The sequence below is a fragment of the Pan troglodytes genome, chromosome 1 (genome assembly GCF_028858775.2).
Source record: "Pan troglodytes isolate AG18354 chromosome 1, NHGRI_mPanTro3-v2.0_pri, whole genome shotgun sequence".
NCBI classification, from domain to species: domain Eukaryota; kingdom Metazoa; phylum Chordata; class Mammalia; order Primates; family Hominidae; genus Pan; species Pan troglodytes.
Genome location: NC_072398.2, coordinates 33,360,460 through 33,384,255, shown reverse-complemented (window position 1 = coordinate 33,384,255; position 23,796 = coordinate 33,360,460). Strand labels below are relative to the sequence as shown.

At 36.9% G+C, this 23,796-nt stretch overlaps 1 protein-coding gene across 1 annotated transcript in view; it reads right to left on the bottom strand.

Moving 5' to 3' along the window:
* USH2A (usherin) overlaps positions 1-23,796 on the bottom strand; it is a 798,713-nt gene that overhangs the window by 100,487 nt on the left and 674,430 nt on the right. Inside the window, exons 58-60 of the mRNA XM_016938662.4 lie at positions 20,017-20,175; positions 18,246-18,408; positions 4,899-5,253 (exon numbers count right to left, since the gene is read on the bottom strand). Of these exons, the coding sequence (XP_016794151.3) occupies positions 4,899-5,253; positions 18,246-18,408; positions 20,017-20,175 (677 nt within the window). The remainder of the gene's footprint in view (positions 1-4,898; positions 5,254-18,245; positions 18,409-20,016; positions 20,176-23,796) is intronic.

Sequence of the window (23,796 nt, the reverse complement as noted above, 5' to 3'; positions counted from 1 at the left end):
TCAATAATGGAAGGTATTGGTCTAAAGAGACCCCAAGAATCTTGATCTCCCTCTTTCTTCCTTAGAAAGACCTACATAGAGATGAGTAGGGAGGTGAAACTTTTCACGAGGTTGGGAGAGCAGCTAGTGATGCATTAAAACCCACACTCTTTCCATTTCTCTGCTCCTACTGCCTCTGCTGCTGCTGCCGCTGCTGCTGTTCCTGCCAACACATACGCTTCTCACCCCCATGGAGGGCCCCCACTGCCAGTTCTCCATCCACTGCCACCACAAGCAGAATTCATGCCTCCATTGCACCTGTTTTATGTGGCTCTCTCAGCAACATCCACCTGTCTATAAACAACTCTGGGGGGACCTTGGGGCAAGCTAGTGATGGCACCACAACATGGGCAATTTATTGATGGCCCCTTGGGCAGAGATGAGATCTTAATAAACAAGGGACTAATGCATTAGCAGTACCTCTTGCGAGTCTGTGGACTAAACTGCAATCCTACAGTTGTGGGGATGGACTCTGTGCCTCATTAATGGAGAAGGCTCTGTAGTTCCTTTGCCCTGAAGAATTTTAGCCAGAGTGGCCAATAAACAAAAACTTGAAAAATTTCCTACAGCAGGCACAGAAAGGAAAGAAGACAGTAAAGTTGTTTAGCTGGTGCAGAAATTAGACAAATAGTAAGTAGATCTAGGAAAGTACTTGGGATGCGATTTAAAATGGAGTCTTCTACAACCCCTATAGAGATTTCTCAATATACAACAATATAGAGATTTCTCAAAGAACTAAAAGTAGAATTACTGTTCAATCCAGCAGTCTCACTACTGGGCATCTACCCAAAGGAAAATAAATCATTATATTAAAAAAGATACCTGCATTCGTATGTGTATTACAGCACTATTCACAATAGCAAAGATATTGAATCAACCTAAGTGTTCATCAATGGATGATTGCATAAACAGAATGTGATATCTATATCTATATCTATATCATCTATATCTATATCTATATATCTCCTGATTTCCATTTCCACTTTCCATATTTACTAAATAGGAATAATTTTACATACCATAGAATGTAATTATATATATGAATATATATAGAATGTGATACACACACACACACACAAACACACACACTGTAGAGTACTACTCAGCCATAAAAAAGAATGAAATCATGTCTTCTGCAGCAACATGGATGGAACTAGAGGCCATTATCCTCATGAAATAACTCAGACACAGAAAGTCAAATACTGCACGTTCTCACTTATAAGTAGGACTACATAATATATACATGTGGACATACGGTGTGGAATAATAGACACTGGAGACTCGGAAGGGTGGGAGGGAGGGAGGGAGCGGGGTGAGGGATGAGAAATGACCTGATGGGTACGATGTACATTATTTGTGCGACGGTTACACTAAAAGCCCAGATTTCACCGCTACACAATATATCCAGGTAACAAAACTTCACTTGGACCCATTAAGTTTATACAAAAATAAAAATGAAATGAGGTCTTCTAAACATGGGCAGCAGAAACGCAGCTGCAAGAAGCTTAAAAACCCAAAACGCCCAACAGTAATAGCCTGTGCCTCAGAACGAATCACTCATTTTTCCTCACAGTCTCTGCTCTGCTCAAGGGCCAAGTCTCACAGTAGACTTCAACAACATAGTTAAGTTTGGTATTCAATATTGACATATTGAATATAGTACTCAATGGCTATTTGCCAAATCAGATTGAATTGTCAATAATTTGTTGGACCCTGAAGCCCCTTTGTGCTATTATGGAGAAGTCATGCTGCTCTGAACAAAGGGAGATAGACTTAAATTATAGAAGGAAGGATTTGTCTGAGATAAAAGAAACATTCTTCTGTGACAGTGAGGAGTATAGAACCCTGGATAAGTAATAGAACTTCCTTTACTTTTTTTTGAGATGAAGTCTTGCTCTGTTGCCCAGGTTGGAGTGTGGTGGCATGATCTTGGCTCACTGCAACCTTGGCCTCCTGGGTTCAAGCAATTCTCCTGCCTCAGCCTCTCAAATAGTAAAAATACTAAAAATAGTGTTTTTAGTACAGACAAGGTTTCACCATGTTGGCCAGGCTGCTCTCGAACTCCTGACCTTGTGATCTGCCCGCCTCAGCTTCCCAAAGTGCTGGGATCACAGGCATGAACCACTGTGTCTGGCCTAGATATCTTTTAAACAAAAATATTGAACACAATCTCCTACACAGGGACTGTGGGAATAAGTGAAACACAAAAACACTAGTTCATTTTCCTGATGACTTCCTTCAAAGGTGTCAGATCATAAAGAGTCATAGTGGCCCTGATGCCCTGAAAACGTGGTCCAGTGGCCAGAAGGTCTGAACACTTGCCTAGATTGCTTTGTGGAAGATGTCCTTGTTTGCTTGAAAAGATCAGGTGGGACCTTTCTTGGTGTATCTAATGAGGCCTTCTCTTGAAATTCTAGGAGCCAAAGATTTAGGTTTTGGGAGGCCACTTTGAATACACACATACACATTCAAAAATAGGACACAGAAGTATTGTTTTAAAAATTATTCTGGCTATTCTATTCGATATTGCAAGAAAAAAAATCTTTGGAAAAATAGAAAAGCACACCAGTACTGGACTGTCAAAATGAAAGCCACATCAGGGAGGGCCCATGTGCAAAGAGCCCTGTGCCGCTTAAAGCTTGGGGCCATACACTTGCCTCTTTTTCAGAAGCTTTTTAGTGTGATAAAAATAGAGCCTAGAAGATTAAATAAAGAACAGAGTTCATGGATTCATCATATACTTTAAATCTTGTGTTTTAAAATGAAGCTGGTTATGAAGGGATGACTTACAGGGTTATTCCACAAGGGAATTCCAATAGAACTGTTTCGGGAGACCAAATGATTATTAGGCTCATACCCCTGAAAGTTGTATTTTAAAAGATCAGAGGTTTAATCATTGCAATCCTGATGCCTTCAATAAAAGCATATTTAAATTAAGGTGCCTCATTCAGAAAGCTATTAACAAGGGTGTTTCAGTATACTCATAAACGTTTTACTTTAAGGGTGAAAGTTTAGAACATGAGTTTGAAGGATATGGTGGGAAGTAACGAACTTCCTCCTGGATCACATATCCACTAAAAAATATCTTTTACACTTAAGAACACTGCTTCTAATGCTTATCATATAGGAAGTAGAAGATGTAATATAAAAGACTCTAGTACATAATTTACTATCTAATAAAAATATAGTACAAATTCTGAAACAGATAAAAATGAAGATAAAACAATTATCCTTTCATTTACATATTGCTTATTTTTTAGTCATATGAGAAAATTAAACATGAGGACAGTGGGAAAACATTGTACTTTAAACTGTTAATTTAAAAGGGCTCTTCTGGAGTTTTATGAAAATATATTTGCTCACTGTAATTTAAATATTTTGATAAATGTTATCCTCCATAAGATAACCTTCATGTAAATTGGCCTTCCAGGATTTAAAGCATAGGAACATAGTTTTTTGTTTTTTTTAAAAATGCTTTAGTTTGTCTGTTTATTTGTTCTTATTGAGGGTTTTCCATATTTAATAAGGTCTTGGCACATATTTGTATTTCACTCCCAAGACCACAAAATTTAATCTTATCCATGAAGCATCTTCAGTTTGAGAGTTGATCTCCCAGAGCATTTCTTGCCTAACGCTTGGTATATGATGTTACTCTCTCTTGTACTGTGGTTTAAAGCTAGTAGATAGTGGAGTTCGGGATCTAAGTCTCAGTGTAGTGGACATTATAGGCTGTACTCAATTGCTTCTCATTCTTTTCCCCTTATGTGCAATTCTCATCTCTGCAATATTATAAAACAGAACACTCCCTGTGACAAGGACCATCCTGTTTCTGTATATTCCATAGACCATGAGGTTATGCTGGACATAAAGAAAGCACTCAGGAGCTACTAAGTGCTCAGGTGAACTGAATTAAGTCGTTCTATGGGCCAGAGGAAGCCATCCCTGAAAAAAATCACCAGTAAGCCATAGTGTATGCAACTTTGTGTATGTGTGTGTGTGTATATTTAAATATATACATAAATACATATATACACACACACACATACACACATATATACAAATACATATATACACAAACATGTATACACATACATATATACATATACATATATATATAGCTATATATTATACTAGCTTGTTGGGGAAGTAGAAAATTAAATATTCTGTCTAATTTCATCTGAACCTCATCTCTATGAGGTATGGAGGAAAGCATTACATTATTCCCATTTAGTAGACATGGAAAATGGAAATCAAGACTAAATTATTTCCATTTAGGCCAGGTGCAGTGGCTTACGCCTGTAATCCCAGAACTTTGGGAGGCTGAGGCAGGCAGATCACTTGAGGTCAGGAGTTCGAGACTAGCCTGGCCAACATGGTGAAACCCCCTCTCTATTAAAAATACAAAAATTAGTTGGGCAGTGGTGGGCACCTGTAATCCCAGCTACTCAGGAGGCTGAGGCAGGAGAATTGCTTAAACCTAGGAGGCAGAGGCTGTGGTGAGCTGAGACCACACCACTCCACTCCAGTCTGGGTGACAGAATGAGAGCCTGTCTCAAAAAAAAAATATTCCCACTTAGTAAATATGGAAAATGGAAATCAGGCAATTTTATGAATAAATAAAATTTATTTATTGGTTTTGAGGTAATCAAAATTAGTCGTGGTCTACAAACTGGTCTCCAATACTCCTCATACTCAGTTCAGTATCTTATCCCCGTGACTACATTGCAACTTTTCACAAGTGAAAGATTTTCATATATTTAAGCCCTAAGTGAAGAAAAATGAGAAGTTGGACAAGAAAATTAATTTCAACATATTCACCAGATAATCTGCATGTCTGTTACTTTTTTAAAGGGTCTTACCTTCACTGTGAAAGCATGCACGGTAGGGCTGTTAAATGTAGGATCGTCGGGTCTCTCCTGGTAGACCACACGGTAATGGGAGATAATGCCATTGGGAGATTCTGGCTTTGTCCAATTCAACAGAACTGAATGAGCACTCGTGGCTTGAGCCCAAGGAGCTGGAAAATCTTGAGGTGGAGCTTCCAGAGTTTGTGTTAATGACCACGGACTCTCCACTGAACCCTTGGAGTTACAGGCTCTGACCCGATATTCGTAGAGTGTGAAAGGCCTCAGGGTGTCTCCTTCATCCATAAATTCAAGGGCTCCTTCTGACCAGACAAATAAAACAGACTCCTCTTCAATGCCAGCAGGGCGTCTGAAAGGAAACCAAGCAGGCAACCAGTGACAGCTGCACACTTCAAAACAAAGTTTGTAGATGGAGTAAAAAAAATTTTTTTAGAATTTGTTATCAACTTAACTTTTCAGCTGTTTCTTCCTGGTGTCATAGTAAAGAAAAACCAGATGGAGAAGTACTCCAGTGGCCTAACTCCATATCATTTTTAAAGTGTAGTTGACACACACACACACACACACACACACACACACACACACACACACGTATTTGACTGATTATAAAATAGTGCATATGCTTTGTAGAAAACATGGAAAACACAGAAGAAATATAAAAAGCACAAAAGGTGAAACCTCATCCAAAATCACATTTTATTATCTTCCAGATGTTTTTGCTGAATAACAAGATACACACGCAATACAAGAAAACAAACATATTTAAAATCTTTTAAAAATACAGAAGCATATATTAAGCATTATTAATGCATGTTTATATATTTTCTAGATCTGTGTGTATGTGTCTGTGTATGTGTGCATGTATGCATGCAGTTATATCGGGGTTTTATTTTTTGTACAACTGGAACCACAGGATATGGAATTAGTAGAAGCTATTATTGGGAATCCTTACCCTTCTATGATAAATGGATTGCAGCTAGGGTCCCAATGTGTTTGTCTCCCTGTATCCAGGCCTTTTGTGAGTATGCTTGTAAACTCACTCTGAGCTTGGCTATACAACTTTTTTGGCTCATGGGACAGTAGCAAATATGATGATTGCAGAGACTTCAAAAGTGTTTGCACATTGAGGATGATCCTTTTGCTGCTCTTAGGACCATAAAATTACTGTGTGAAAAAGCCCAGGTTTGCATACTGGATGATGAAGGACTATGAAGGGAAGTCCACAGTTCCTATTTTCTCTCATGCAGCGCAATGCTCTTTTGCATTTGTTCCCAGGATGTTTACAAAGTATTTTAAATTCACTTCTTAGATGCCACTTAATTTCTCTTCATTTGAATTTTCTCTTCTATAATTTAAACCATAACCTCTCAAAGTATGGACAATCTTTTCTTATACATCAAGACCACTGTTTTTTCTACACTTATTGTTCTTATACATCAACAACTTTATTAAGCACTTTTATATGCCTGTCATTGTATTAGAAACAAGGGTAAAAAGATGAACACACCCCTTACCTAAAGGAATAGGTAGCTGAGTAGAGGAGATGGAGCTATGTGCAGATTAATGAAAATAACATGATAAATAATATAATAGGAATTTGTTTTAGAGTTTTTTTTGTTTTATTTATTTATTTATTTTGAGACTGGGTCTCACTCTGTCACTCAGGCTGGATGCAATCATGGCTAACTGCAGCCTCAAACTCCTGGGCTCAAGAAATCCTCCTGCCTCAGTCTCCTGAGTAGCTAGGACTACAGATGTGTGCTACTTGGCCTGGCTAACTTTTAAAATTTTTTTGTAGAGATGAGGTCTTGCCATGTTGCCCAGGCTGGTCTTCCCCAAGCAAGCCTCTGGCCTTGGCCTTCCAAAGTGCTGGGATTACAGGCATGAGCCACCATGTCTGGCTTGCTTTAGAGATTTTTAAAGGACAAAAGTCAAATTCCTTTTAGATGTCTCCTCCAAAACCTGGTAAAACGCAGAGTATGACCCCAAAATTCTTTCAACTGTCTGAGGATGGGATTGTTTAGGCTCATCTTTAGATTTTGCTGATAGAAAACTAGGGCCACATGCATACTCTTTTGGTACTAAATATATATAACATTAAATATAGAAGTAAGAGAAATGGAATGGTCAGTTGTTGAGATGGCCCTATATATCTGATACTTCATTTGGAACAGTTTTTTTCTCATCCAGATGTAAAAACATGATGCAGGTTTGATGGAAAGCAAAGTTCTGGAGGAACTGTGGTTGGCATATCTCTATATTCCCAGCATCTGAGCCCAGTAAGTGTTCAATAATGTTTTTCAAGTGAAAGGCTAAAAGTTATGTAATCCCATTACTTCCCTGCATCTTTGCCTCTTCTCCATCAGCTCTTATTTCCTATCAGGGCAGTATTCTAGGTTGGGAGAGAATGTAACCAAGACATTGACCCTCCTCTTTCAGCTTTCTCTCTAGTTGAGAAGAGAGTGATGAATACATTAATATTTTCCAGGCTGTTAGAAGTATTTAATTAACACACTCTTCAGATGCTGAAAAATTCACATGCTGCCATATCAGATTAACCAGCTCCATCAAAATGTAAAGGGTTATTAAGACAAAGTGAATGACAGTTACCTTTCACAAAAAGGCAGAATATGTAAAATCTTTGGCTTTGGGAATCTGATGATCCTTAAGTTGATAAATCACGATGACCTAAGTATGAGCAATGACAAGCTTCATGCTGGAAGCTATAGAGGCTTCATAGACACCTCTCAGTGACCTGCAATTATGGTTCGGCAGCCCACCTCATTATTGCTCACTGCCATGCGTGAACCAGATTCTGCACTCAGTGAAGGTTTGCAGGGTTTGGCCTTTGTACTTGCTGCAGATATCAGGTACCAGGTGTGTGTCATTGGGAGAGATCCATTCTAATGAGAACCACAGGGCTCATAGCCAAGGACTCTTCTCAGTGATTTTTAAAAAGTTGTTTGCTAGGAACACAATACAGCAAACAAACCTATGATGGTCTATGGGGAAGTAACATTTTCTATTTTGTCTAGCTTCAGCCTTTCCATGACAATTCAATTAGTTTTTATTAAACTCTCATGAATTCCCAAATTGAGATGTAGTCATGGTTTCTATAAAGCCGACATTCTTAACAAAATTTGCCTAAAAGTGGGGTTTTAAATACATATACTATTTAAAAGATTGAGTATTATGTTGGCCTCAAGTTTATTCACCAAAAGAATTAAAAGGTGCAGCCTGGTTAAGTATTTCTTATCACTATTGAATCCTTGAAAAATTAATATCATGGAGAAGTAAATGTCCCATCTGCACTGCTAAAAAACAGAGTCTCTCTTTATGTCTGAATACAGTTTGAGCAGAAGTGGTTGAGTAGACCACAATTATTCCTAATTATTTAAGATTTAAGCATCACCTGTTCATTTAACTGGAAGTGTTTCCTCCTGAGTAGCCTGTGTTTAGAGAAATCACATTTTCAGTTCTCTCTGAATAGCCAAATGGTTATTCTTTGCTCAAGCTCATTTGGGAGATACTTCAGGAATGTATTTTTCCAACTAGAGTTAATTTAATGTTGCCTAACACTAAGAGGAAAACAAAAATAAGTATAAAAACTAGGAACCATATATTTTTAAAGGCAGTCACACTTCTGTGGTCTCAATGTACAATGTTTTTAGGAGCTCCTTACTCCTTCTCTCCCCTCCAGCAATTGTCACTGCTTATTTTCAAAAGCAATTAAAACAAAATCCTAGAACCCAATGCACCATAACAATTTTGAGGTTATGAAACTACCAGCCCCATTCCATGAAGAATATTACAAATATTCTGAGTTTAAATAGATAATCAGAAACATCTGTAGTCAGAGGAGATAGGTTGGAGGTCCTGGCTCTGCCACTTAGTTCAATGACCTTGGGTGAACTTGCCTGTCTGTGTCCTCTAGTTTCTATTTCATTTTGTAAAGTGGAGTTAATAACCTCATAGTGTATAACAAACCTCTGAAAATTCTTATAAAAATTAAAACATAAAAATGATTGGGTAAAATGTAATGCATGATCTGAATGAAGTTATCATGGAGATGATGTGCATCTGGCATTGAACAAGGAGGTCATCTCAACAGTTTACTTAAGAATAAATGCAGACCCTGAACTAGATTGCTGAGAGGACAAATGGAAACACAGGTGATTTACAAAATAATTTGTGCAGGTTGAATCATCAAGTTTTTGGTGTGAGTAGAGACTCGGCTGTTGAGGGAAGAGACATCACAAACCTTTCAAAAATTTTAAGACAGTCCTTTTAAAAATTCTTTAGAGATTTACCATGTAAAATGGCCTATGCTTATCCTTAATCTGCTGATTCTCAAAAGGACTCACCTTTCTGAAATTTCTAGTCCCATTTTATATTCTAGTCATCATCAAATGCTTGACTATAGTTTCTTATATTCCATTATATTTCACGGTTCCATGGCTTTGGTATCTGCTAATTCTCTGGCAATATCCCTCCCAATCCTCTTTCTTATTCTCTCTCTCTTTTTTTTTTTTTTTTTTTTTTTGCTCTGTTGCCTGGGCTGGAGTGTGCAGTGGGGCAATCTCGGCTCACTGCAAGCTCCGCCTCCCAGGTTCATGTCATTCTCCTGCCTCAGCCTCCCAAGTGGCTGGGACTACAGGTGCCTGCCACCATGCCCGGCTAATTTTTTGTATTTTTAATAGAGACAGGGTTTCACTGTGTTAGCCAGGATGGTCTCGATCTCCTGACCTTGTGATCTACCCTCTTCAGCCTCCCAAAGTGCTGGGATTACAGGTGTGAGCCACCACACCTGGCCTCTCCTTTTTTCTATAGACTAACTACAACTCGTCTTTTAAAATTCTAGCCCCATATCACTTTTTCCAGAAAGTCTTTTCCTTGCTTTTCTCTCAAATAAGAGTTATCATATCCTTCTATGTGCTACCTCTTTTTTCTAATTTGTATTAGGCTCCTTTTGCATTGCTACAAAAATACTTGAGGTAAGCTAATTTATACAGAATAGGGATTTAACTGGCTCACAGTCCTGCAGGGCGTACAGAAAGCATGATGCTGGCATCTGCTTATGAGAGACTCAGGAAGCTTACAATTATGATGGAAGGTGAAGAAAGAGCAAGTGCATCACTTGCAGAGAGCAGGAGCAAGAGAGAGAGGTGGCGGGGGGCGGGGGGCGGGTGGAGTCCTAGACATTTAAACAACCAGATCTCCCATCATGAACAAACTGAGCAAGAACACACTTATCACTAAGGGCATGGTGCTACACCATTCATAAGGGATCTGACCCCATTATGCAATCACCTCCCACTAGGCCCCATCTGCAACTTTGGGAATCTGTTTTTAGCATGAGATTTAGAGAGGACAAACATACAAACTATATTATTCCACCACTGGCCTCCCAAATCTCATCTCTTTCTCACATTTCAAAATGAAATCATGTCCTCCCAATAGTTCCCCAAAGTTTTAACTGATTACAGCATTAACTCAAAAGCCCCAAGTCTCAAGTACCAAGTCTAAAATCTCATCTGGAGACTCATCTCCTCTCACCTATAAGCCTGTAAAATCAAAACAAGTTATTTACTTCCAAGATACAATGTGGATATAGGTATTGGGTAAACATTCTCATTGCAAAAGGGAGAAATTGGCTAAAAGAAAGGGCCTATAGGGTCCACACAAGTCTGAGACCTGGTAGGACAGATATTAAACCTTAAAGCTCCAAAATAGTCTCCATTAACTCCATGTCCCACTCCAGGGCACACTGCTGCAAGCACTGACTCCTAAGGCTTTGGGTAGCTTCAACCCTGTGGTTTTGCAGAGTGCAGACCCTGTGGCTGCTCTCATATATTGGAGTTGAATCCCTATGGCTTTTTTCAGGATACAAGCTGTCCATGGTTTCTGGGACCTAGAGAGAAGTGGCCCCCTTCCCACAGCTCCATCAGACAGTGCCCTGATGGAGACTCTGTATGGTGGCTCCAACACCACACTTGCCTTCTGCACTGCCCTAGTAGAGTTTCTCTGTAAGGGCTTCACCCCTGTGGCAGCTTTCTGCCTGGGCACCCAGGCTTTCTCATACATCCTCTGAAATCTAGGGGGAAGCTGCCAAGCCTCCTTCATGCTTGCATTCTGTGCATCTGCCAACTTAACACTACATAGTAGCTACCAAGGGTTTGGTGTATGCCCCCTGAAGCACCTACCTGTGATGTATCTGAGGCCCTTCGAGCTGCAGCTGCAGCAAGAGTAGTCAGGATGTGGGGAACAGTTCGCAAGCCTGCACAGGGCAGCAGGGCTCTGGGCCTGGCCCTCAAAACCATTCTTTCCTCCTAGGCCTCTGGGCCTGTGTTGAGAGGGGCTGCCTGTAAGATCTCTGAAATGCCTTCTAGGCCTTTTCCCTATTATCTTGTATATTAACACTTGGCTACCTTACAGTGATGCTAGTCTCTCTTGAAAGTGGTCACTCCACAGTCTGCTTGAATTCTTTCTCTACCACAGGGCCAGGCTGCAAATTTTCTGAACTTTTGCTCTCTGCTTCCCTTTTACATAAAAGTTCCAACTTTGAGTCATTCCTTTGCTCCCATATCTGATTGTAGGCTGTTAGAAACAGCCAGGCAAAGTCTTGAATGCTGCTTTGTTGCTTTGAAATTTCTTTCACCAGTACCCTAGGTTTTTACTCTGAAGTTCTCACTTTCACAAATCCCTGGGGCATGGATGTAATGGAACCTAGTTCTTTGCTAGGGCATAACAAGGGTGACCTTTACTCTAGTTCTCAATTATTTGCATCTCCAACTTCATTAGTCTGGTCTTCATTGTCCATATTTCTATCAGCATTTTGGTGAGAACCATTTAACCAGTCTCTAAGAAGTTCCAAATTTTCCCTCACCTTCCTGTCTTCTTCTGAGTCCTCCCAACTCTTTCAACCTCTGCCCGTTACCCATCTCCAAAGTCAATTCCACATTTCCAGGTATCTTTACAGCAACACGCTACTCCTGGTGCCAATTTTCTGTATTAGGCTGTTCTTGTGTTGCAATAAAGAAATACCTTGGGAGCAAGTGATTGCAGCATGCAATTTTTCTGACATTTGGAAAACCAACTTAATTTCATGTTTCCTCCTCCATACAACTGCACCAGTGGCAGGTACCCCTCTTCAACTATCTGAGTCCCAGCTTCACAGGCACCCTCCTCTATGCATTTACATTTTAATAATTCTAACAACTCCCCTTTGTTCCCTCAGTTCTAAAGGTGCTAGCTGTTTCCTGTACTTGCCACCTCCATGATATCTTAGAGTTCTCTTTTTATGCTTTTAGTTACCTAGTTAACAAATTTATAACTACTTACTAATTATTTATATTAAATTCCTTCTGTTAAAGTAAGTAGTGTGGTTCCTCTTTCTTGATCAGACTTTGATTATTACAGAAAGTCATGGTGATGTTCACACAAAGAAGGAAATAGGAAAATCGGAGACAGTGATGATAGATTTGCATCTGGGCTCACAAATTTATTATTTTGTCTTTACTAGACCATATGATATATTGACTATAAAAATTAATAAGAAAAGACAGATGAACAAAAGCAGAAGTATTTAAAAGAATCACTGATAGCCTAATATTTGGAGATAAGCACTGCCAGCACTATTTTGGTGTTTACCATTCCAGACATTTTTTTATATACATACATATGTAAAAATATACTATATATTTAAAGGAAAACAGGATCCTACCGGGCATACTGTTATGCAAGCTGCTACTTTTATAACCATGAACCTCTTTCATTGACTTTAAATGTACATCTACAACTGCCAGATAGATTTGTCTTTCTAAAACATGGCTTTGGACAACATATCTAGGATAACTTTCTATTTTTATCATGCTTCACATTTAACAGTAATTCCACACATATTATTTAATTCTTACAGAATTCCAAGAGGTTAATTATCTTTTATATTTACTATCTTCACTTCATGTAAAAATGGAAAATTAGGGAACACAGTGACTTGCCTAAGGTCATTTAACTAGTAAGTGTTAGAGCCAGGCCCTGGAAGCCATATCTTCTGATTACAAATGCCACACTCTTTCCACTTTATTACATTGCTTCTCTATTTACCCCCTAAACCTTCAGCAGCTCACATTGCCTCTGAATATAAAGCCTAAACTCCTTAGATTGAAAATCTATCATTAAGCTGATCTTCTAAATGTCCCCTAATAATAGCAATGACTCCAGATAAACCTCACCATTCCTTGAATCCTATGCTTATGTGTTGGAAATTTTGCTTATTCTATTGATTTTATTCACTTATCATGTCTTCACCATCAGGCTGTACTTGTTAAAATCCCTATTTACCACAAGTGAAACAGAATACAAAGTCCTAAAATGAACCCGATGCACATAGGAATTTTGTATGAGTGACATTTCAAACCAGTGGATTATGAAATAATGTTGATAAACTAGTTAGCATTTTTTAAGAAAATGAATTCTTATCTAATTTCCTATAACAATATTAATTCTATATTTAGAAATAAGGAGTAGAGCCATGAAAGTGCTGGAAGAAATAATTAATGTGTTATTTTTAATATGATCATGAAAGGGAGATTTTCTTTAATGTGGAAAGAATATAGACAATAAGAAATAATCCAGTAGAAAAATAGTCTAAGAATTTATAATATATTATACATACCCCTCCCAAATAGAAGATAAATATTTTAAGTAAATGAACAATCTTACTTATAATCATCAAAACTTGAATTAAAACAACAAAAATGTGCAAATGAAAATATTGAGCTGACAGATTTGGAAGACTGACCCTGTATTAAAAGATTTCAGAATGAGAAATTCTTACATATGATATTTGGAAGACAACTTAGGAATCCTCAACAATTTTAAATGCATATGGTCTAGTAAAGACAAATCCTCAACAATTTTAATTGACCCAGTACTTCTAGTACTAAGAATAATTCTCTGTATACTTACTGTAAGAATATTTATTAGAGAATTGCTGTGGTAACGAAAACTTGAAAATCACCTATCTTGCCATCATCAGGGTACTGGCTAAATAATATATGATACACATCCATATAACAGAATATTGATGAGTCATTAAAAGAAATTAGGTGTGTATATGTGTGTGGGCATATATATAAAATGCCCAAAGAAAATTGCAGAACAATATGGGCAATATAATTCTTTCATGAAGAAGAAAATACAAATAGAAAACATTAATGTTAATATATTAAAATTAATAGTGTTACTTCTATTAGTGAAAATTACATATGCCATGAGTAAATCATAAGAATGAATAATAACCTTAGTAATCTTCTGTACTGTTAAAACATTTTTTCTAACAAATATATTTCTCTTACAATTTAAATAGTCATTATCTTTATTTTATAAGGCCTAGTCTCAATGACATCAACTTGATGAAGTGTTCCATGAATATTCTAGACACAGAATTATTCTCTAAATTTTCTGGTAAATATTTCTGTTTTTCCACTATATATTTTACTCTTTTCTTTGTTTATTTAGCCTGTCTTATATCTCCCACTGTAGTGAAGATCATTGGTAAAAGGGCTTAGGTCTCATAGATCTTTGTGTCTCTCTCAGTAGATATGTACATGTATGGATAGGTAGATGGATGTCTGTCTGTCTGTCTTCTGTCTGTATCTATCTATATAAATATTCATATCTATATCCATCTTTCCACCCAATACAAATTGAATTACATCAAAATTCCTTTGCCTTTGATTCAATGCTCGTCTTTTCTTAGTTAATTCAATCAGCTTAATTATCCATTTTATAAAATGTTTTCACTTATCTGCTTTGAAAACCCTTTCATATCATACAGTCTTCAAAACTATTTCAGATTTTATCCTTTAAATCTTGCTAAATACTCAGAAGGAAGTGCCATCATTTGTTTCTATTTTTACAGTGTTTACAGGGTGTTTGTATATAGTTTTGCCTCTCAGTGCACATTGATCAAATCTTTTTATTTATTTAAAGAGAAAGCTCATGAGAATAATAAACTCCATGAAATTTGGTTTCTATTAAAATTAAAGCACCTAGTGGGAGGAGATTATTTTATTACATGTTTTGTAAAGTCTCAATTTAATGTGTTTGATGGATTTTGTAGACGTAAGTGGTGAGATTTTTGCCATTTGCAAGGTTGCAGATATAAAATAAAGGGGGAATACTGAAGAATCATTATCATACCAGCCAAACTCACTGAGAGGAGGAAGCAGATGTCCAAGACAGTCTTGTCTATACTCAGTCAATAAACAGGTTGCAAAACACTAACTTAAATGTTGGTCTCTATTCTTTACAAAACTTTTTGTAGCAAATCTTTTTTTGTGACTTACATATAGTCAACAAAATAGCTTAAACAGATAAACTAAGCAGAGGGAATCATATTAATAGTTTGTTCTTACTAGGTTATTTTGTTTCGTTTTTGAAATTATAAACATTCTTCTATCTTTAATAGGGCAGACACTTTTTAATAGGATAATATTTAGGTTATTTTGCTTTGTTTTTGAAGTCATAAACATCTGTCTTTATTAGGTCAGATATTTTTTAATAGGATAATATCTAGAGGAAATATTTAAAAAATAAAGGACAGTTACAGAAAAGAAAATGATTCAGGGGCTTGGTGAGAAGAGAGTGGCAAACATTTTCAAATGAGATTTACAAGTGGGCTTCCTGCAAGTTAATAAAAATATCTGCATAGGCCAAACCCTATCTTTGGTTTGAGCTAAATGTACTTCCTTTGGTGCCAATAGAAGAAAGAGAAGGCCAATGATGAAGCTGAAATTACATGCCATAACCTCCTCAGAAATACTGCAGGCTGGTGGCTATAACTATATAAAGGGCTCTATGTAGTCTCAGAATGAAAAAGAACTATGTGTCTCCATTCTATTTCTGTCCTTACAAATTTCTGATTTTTTTTTGCAGCTATCTAAGAAAAATTTGATATTGTTGTTGTCTAAGCACATTTAAACTTCAGTTGAAATAACTGCCAAGTGATTCATGCCTATGTAGGTGAATATAACGATTGTATCTGGAGCCCCAGTGCCCCATTTTCATTTCACTTTAAATAAAAAACAAAATGTATCTATGTCAGTCAGTGCCCTTCTGCTGTACTCAGAGGTATCAAACAGGCTACAATTATGATTGTGAAGTGATTGTGTCACATTGGAGGAAGGTTTATTGCTTTTGAGTCTGCTAGGCAGTAACACATTCTGTTTCATATTACTCTTTATATCATTGTTTGGCTGTGACTAGAATAATCAGATGCCATCAAATGCTGTCAAATTCAATTTACAGTATTTTTCATTGAAGCGGGCTTTCTGCATTATATTTCCTGTTTTCCCTCTCTATAGCTGCCATGGAATAGGCACTGTAATCACGAGCTTTATTTACAAAACCAACAGAGTGAAGCCACGTCCTGGTCTATAACAGATACTCTATTTCCCTTTATTCTGAATAGGAATTTGATGTGCTTTTCTCATGCAATTAGCATTAAGTGGATGAAAGAAAACTATTTCAAGAGGGTGGACATTTTAGAGCCTGCACTAATGTGCTTAGCGTAAAATGTAAATTCACATTAACCATTTTTACGTGTTCATGTGTTTTTGAATCAGAAATATTATTCTTCAAATTAATGTTTGCTGAGAAGAAATTTGGCTTGTTCATTTTTGGTAATGTCATTTACATAACCAGAAATGCAATAATACTTTCTCCTTTCGTAATTTTTTTCTATAAGCCCTTAGCTCATCACTGAAGACTGATGTGAATCAAAGGATTTCAATATCTAAAGTTATAAGAGGAGCCTAAGTAAGTTTCACTAAGTTTCCAGGGCATAGGACCAAATAAGGGAAGGCCTGAGGCTGCTAGAGACACTAACAAAGGATGTTGAAGAGGTGCGAGGTATGAGGATCTGAGAAGAAGGGTGTTCTGCTTTGTACACTAAAGGAAATACATTGCTTTCAGAATGGGATTGGGTTTTTCAATCTGCAAGTCCTGTATGTCTACCAATGATTGTATTTTCTGTCTTAAGTAGCAAGCCATCAGTTGACAGGTTATTTTCCCCCTTGGCTCTTTGCATTGTACTTTCTACTCACCTCCCCTCACTTTCTCTATTTTTTCTCTTCTTCTCTCCCTCCCTCCATCTCTCCCTCATTCTCTTCCTTTGCCTGCTCCTTCTCCTCCTCATTCATTATTTATTTAAAGAATACATTAATTTAAAGCAACGTTCATGCTGATCTGGTGAAGACTGGATCAGAGAGCAAAATATCCTTCAAACCAAAATGTTCATAGTCTATCTCTCTCTTCCACTATTTTCTCTCTCTCTCTCTCAATCTCTCTTTGTCTCTCTTTTTCCTCAATCTTTCTCTTCCTCTCTTCCCTATTGCCTCTTTTCTTTATTTTAGGTAGGTACACTTAATAAATTCTGCACATGATGGAACAAGTTGCTATAACACCATCTAACCAGTGGAGTGGAGGCTCATTAAAACAGAAGGAAAACTGGAGAGGAGAGCCCCTTTTTCTGCTTATGAAAAGCACCATCTTTGGAGGAGGAGAAAAAACTTTTTAATCTCTACATAATAATTAATGAGAAATATTAGAATTCTTGTCTTGTATCTGGTTTCCTCTCTGGAAAGACTATGTTTTCTTGGTCAGCGAGCTGCTTAAGCAGTGGTCCCCAAACTTTTTGGCACCAGGGACTGGTTTTGTGGAAGACAATTTTTCTACACACTGGGGCAATGCAGTTAGGGTGTACGGTTTCAAGATGAAATTATTCCACCTCAGATCATCAGGCATTAGATTCTGATAAGGAAGGCACAACCTAGATCCCCCACATGCGCAGTTCACAATAGGGTTTGGACTCCTGTGAGAATCTAATGCCACCACTAATCTGACAGGAGGTGAAGCTCAGGTGGTAATGCTTGCTCACCAGCCACTCACCTGCTGTGTGGCCCGGTTCCTAACAGGCCGTGGACTCTGTGGCCTGGGGGTTAGGAACCCCTGCTTTAGAGGACTGTTCTGCCCCATTACTAAATATAAGCCTATGTGGGCTATAAGGTCTCAGTTTTCAAACAGATCTCAATCAAAAATGTTATATGGCAGTTATGGTTTTTTCCTTGGTTAATTTGTAAAAGTTTGAGCACTAGTCTTAGTCCTCACTGGTAGGTGCTACAAACAAACAAACAAACATACAAAACAAAACAAAAAAAAACACAACATGAATTCCCATTCATTCTCTTATGGAAATATAAAATGCACTTGATTCTGCTGTGTTGGAGCAGTACGCATTCTTAAATAACTAAAAATAATAGTAACAGCCAATCTTACCTGTAAATAAAGTAGTTGATGATGATTCCATTTGGTTTTTCAGGTGGCATCCACTTAATCTCTATGCAAGCTGACCCCAGTGCCTTAAGAACAGGAGAATTAAGATCCATTGGGGCTGCTTCAGGTGTTTTGACAAACATCCTACTGCTAACTCCACAACTTCCTTGAAAAAAAAAAATTGAGGTCTTTATTATTTTTCAAGCAAGGAAAAGAACTATATATTCATACAGAAGGGTAATGATATCATGAAAATTATTTTAACCTGTCCTTTTGCATATATACTTGTACATGTGTTTTAAATAAATTTTTATGGGATTTGAACATTTAAATAGAAAATTATTTTTGGAAAACCCATTAATTAGTCACATATTTATATAGACATAAACAATAAGGCATATTGTCTGGAAATAAGGAATAATAAGGAAACTTGTCTGAACTCAAGTTTCTCTAGTTTATTATAGTCATTCTAACCAGAAAGTGATAATGCACTTGAATTTCACAAGTGTATGTGTGACCTACACATCTTGCATGCTTTTAATATTTTATTTTGCCAATATTTTAAACTCATGAACATTATTCAAACACACAGGAATAAAACAATTTATTTGAAGGATATTGTACCTCCATTGCACGGTTTCAGGGACACGGAGATGCAGATGTTGACTTTGTACTTGAGTCAAGAAAACATTAATTTAAAATTATTTTCACGTTTATCAGGTGAAGACAGATCAGAGAAAGCAATATCCCTCAAACAAAAATGCCATGGTCTATTTTTTAGAGAAAAAAGGACAAACTGACTAGCCATTTCTGATGAGTTCAGCAGAGCAAAATTGCAGACTCATAATTCTAACCAACTCCATGAGAACTAGCACTATTTGGAAACAGAAATTCCTAAGGACATTCAATACAGGAGTTTCCACTACACATTGAGTCTGATAAATTTCTTTAAGGTGAAGCAAAATGTTTTTTATACTAAGGTAAGTTACATGTTTTCTTTATTTAGCAAATGAGTATTATACGTTATATAACATATATGATGAGATCATATATATCATATGTTATATATGAGATACACATATATAACATATCAATATCTGTTAATGTTTATACTTAATTTAAAAGACATAAATAAAATGATGTATAGCTCTCTTGATTCCCTGTTCTCCCTTCCTAAATCACAGTTTACATTTAGCTACTTATCCATTTGGAGTGATAAAGGAAATGGGGGAGGCTTTTCCTTAACACAACACAGATACATGAAAATTTCACTGACCACAGCCTAAGCCATGAAACACAAGGTGATAGTTTGTATATATGAATAGGGTTCAAGGAAGCACTATAAAATATATAGGATTCATTTGGGTGTAATTCAACTCTTAAGTAACTTCTCACTTCCTCTTCCTGGATAAAATTTAAATAAGGCCAAGGTAAATATGTTTTCTATGAAATATTTGGAATACTCATTTTTGTTTTATATTACCAAAGACTCCTTTATGTGAGCTAGGTGTTTTTCTTTCAAAGGGCCTTATAAAACAAGACTTTGCAAAACCACCATTTTAATATATTTAAATATTTATGATTTAATGTGAAGAAATGCATAATGCTTTACTCGATGCCAGATTGTGATTTTTCTGGGTAAACAGTCCACTACAAATAAGAAGTGAAACGTTAGTCTTTGTATTTGGACTGAGAATGTATTCCTTTTTAATGAAATTTTTTAATGAAATACTTTTTCATAAAAGCCTAGGCCAAGTATCAGAAAGACTTTCACCATTTTGACATGCTTGTATCCTTATCTCATACTGTGTGAATGGAGTCAAATTTTCCAGAAGGGTGGATTGATGATGACCAACGGAGAAGGCCAGAGGTGTTACACTTCCATCATTGAGTAAGAGATTGTACTCCACAGGAATTTCGGGGATGAGGATTCCTTTAAAGAGAGAGAGAGAGAACATTAAAAACATATATATATGTGTGTATATATATATATACACACATATATATATAAATAAAACAGAATGGGCAACAAATGTTTGTCTTTTAAAAATAATGTCTATTCAAAATTTTGTAATTGAGGCCGGGCGTGGTGGCTCATGTCTGTAATCCCAGCACTTTGGGAGGTTGAGGCGGGCTGATCACAAGGTCAGGAGATGGAGACCATCCTGGCCAACATGGTGAAACCCTGTAAAAATACAGAAATTAGCCGGGCATAGTGGTGTGTGCCTGTAATCCCAGCTACTTGGGAGGCTGAGGCAGGAGAATCGCTTGAACCCGGGAGGCAGAGGTTGCAGTGAGCTGAGATCACACCACTGCACTCCAGCCTGGGCGACAGAGTGAGACTCCGCCTCCAAAAAAAAAAAAAAAGTTGTAATAGAAAAGTAAATTACTTTTTAATATAGCAATTAAAAGCTTCACAAAAGTTAAGTTGGCAAATATTAGACTGTGTATTCCAAAAGTAAGAAATGTGCATAATCTATTTTTAAAAGCATAATATTTCTATTTAAAGATATACTCTATTGGCAAATAAAAAGGAAGGCACATTTCACTTAAAACATATAAGGCAATTATGCTGTCATATATTTTTTCTAGGTTTACTTACTTTTAAAGTTCATAGAAAACACCACCAATTTTGCTTGTGACAATAATTTTTCTGTAGAGCATTGTGTATGCCTCCTGTCTGACATGGATCCTTGACATAACAGCCCATGAAATATCCAAATCATGGTCTACCTAGAGAATTCCCAGTGCATTAATTATTGGGCCAGGACAGTTCACTGTCAGTGAGACTTATGGCCCTAAATACAGAGAAAATTTGGGTTCAACAATTGTCATTTTTCACCATTCCTTCCTAAAGAAAGTAGGTCTTGTCAGTTTAGCCTCGTCAAAGTCTATTTATATAATTAAATGCTTGTTAAGTTTTATTTGGTCATGAACAACAGGCATACTTTTTCCAGGAGAGGATATGAGTTTTGAATGAAGAACATAATGGCATTTTCTATTACATTTTCTCCTTGATCTGAGAGTTTTTAACATTTATGAGTTTAGTTATTTACTTCTGTAGTACCCACATAAGTCTATCTTTACTTTAGAAACAGTGGAATCTAGAGATAACATTACTGAGGAAGCACAGGACTCAATGACCTAAGAGAGATGAGGTCTGAAGAATGAAATGTGGTTTTGCTTTTTATAGATGTGGCCTCTGTATTTACAGAGTGGAAGAGCTGCTACAAACCAAAGATGCTCAGGATTTTGTGTAGGATAGATGAAAAAGAGGTGTCTGAAGGAGATATTGATCATCTTCAGAAGTACTGATCAATTGCTTCCTCAGGAAAGGTGCTAGATTGCATTAAATTTGGCAGCTTAGACTGAGAATGTTTATTTTAAATTTAGAGCATCATGGCTAAACTATCTGGTACAATTATTCTAGTAGGTTAAACTACTAACATTCTATCATTGATTCCTAAACTCTTATCTCTAGCTTTCTATCTTTCCTGTATTACAGCTTTGTATTTTCAACAGCCTGCTAGGTATTTCTACATGGATATTCCTCAGAGGCCACAATCTCAACAATTCTAAAACAGAACTAGCTGTATTTTCCTCTCCCAAACCTGTTCTTTTTCCTAGGTTTCCTCTTTCAGTAAGTCATAATACCATCTTCCCATTTTCCTAGGATGGAAATCTTAGAGTAAGACTTTTACAGTGGATCCTGCCTTCTTCGCTCCAAAACTCAAGTGACTACTAAATTTTATCAATTATTTCTTTGAGAAATTTGGGCTTCATATATAATCAGCAACAAGGAGACTTTGCAGGTATAAACAAGAAAATGAGAGTCTACCTATATTTTAGAATGATAACACTGTTGGGAAATGAATAGTGGCTTAAAAACATGAGAGACAAGACATAGGGAAACCAGTTTGAAAGTCTTACAATGTTTGCAGAAGTAGTACAAACAAGAGTCATTTCATTGCATCCCTGTGTTATGCCAGGCAACACGCATTATCTCATTTAATACTACTAGAATGTCAACCGTATAAATTAGGACTTTGTTTTCTCCAATGTGGTTCCACTGTCTAGACTTTAGCACAAAGTAGCAGCTCAATAAATGTTAGTTGATTGAATGAATGAATGAACCCTCAAGACAATACTGCATGGTAAATATTACTATTTTCTAAGATGAGAAAACTAAAACTCAGAGAAGTTAAATAACTTGTTCCAGATTGCACACTGATTAATTGGAGAAGCAAGGACTTGAACTTAGGCCCATCTGATACCAACACTTATATCACTATACTTATGCTTTTCCTTGATAATGGAGTCTTAGAGTAGGACAACTTGGGGAAAAATGACAAGATAGGTTTGAGAAAATTTGTGCAGTAAGGCAGAGCCATTCTTGGAGACTATTCCGAAGCAAGGAAACAAATGATGGATAAGTAAAAATCATTACTGATGGAACAAGCATATTATAGGTAGAAATTTAAAGTTCTGCAGACCAAGTATCCCAACCTGAAATACACCTGCTTTGGAGGTTTGTGGGCTCATGTCAAAGTATATTCAAAGACAGGAACAAACATAGTACCGTAGGTCCTCGAATAATGTTGTTTCATTCAACATTGTTTCATTAATATTTATGAGGAAAAAAATTGATTCCCAGCTGCAGCCACTGTCTATGTGAAATTTACACATTCTCCCCATGTCTGCGTGGTTTCTTTATGGGTACTCTGGATTTTTCCCATATCCTAAAGATGTTTCCATTAAATTAATTGGTGTGTCTGAATGGTCCTAGTCTGAGCGAGTGTGGGTGTGTGTGTGTGCCCTGTAACGGAATGGTCTTGAGCCGCCTGGTTAGGCCCTGGCCACCCCAACCCTGAACTGGAAAAGGTGTGTCAGAAAATGAATGAATGAATGAATAATTGTAAAGTAAAGATTCATTAAGTGTGTTACTATCATATAGATGCATAATAATAAATAATGCTATACAAAAGCCTTCTGTGAGCTTGCCCTACTTGCGATTGTTTTCACTAGTGCATGGTGGTAAGAGGAATTTCTTCTAATTTCTGCGCAAAAACATTTATTTCTATGGCTGTTGTCACTCGCTGACTTGCCAAAACTTAGGTTAAAAATGATCTTACTTGTTTCTATTAATCTTTCTTAAATGTATGTATAGCTCATATTTATTTCAGTTTAATATTAGAAGTGTTTTGGTCTTTCTTTGATGATATTTAGTTTGGTGATGTTTTTGTGACCAGAAATATTCCTTGCAACTTAAATCTTGCTTATATCAACTAGCCTAAGGTAAAATTGGTTTCCTTATATATCTTTTGACTCAAAACTGCAGTTTCCAAGAACCTATCATGACATTAAGGACTTACTGTGCCTCTTTTTGGAGTATCACTTTGATGTGGAAAATTTGGGAAACACAGGATTTCCCTGTTTGAGGAAGGGGAACCGGCAGAATCCCCGTTTCTTTGTTCACAAAAATTGGGTGTGAATTTTTCTTTCTAAAAGTTCAAGATTAGAGAATTGTATGTATGGTGAGTGATTAGAATCTTTG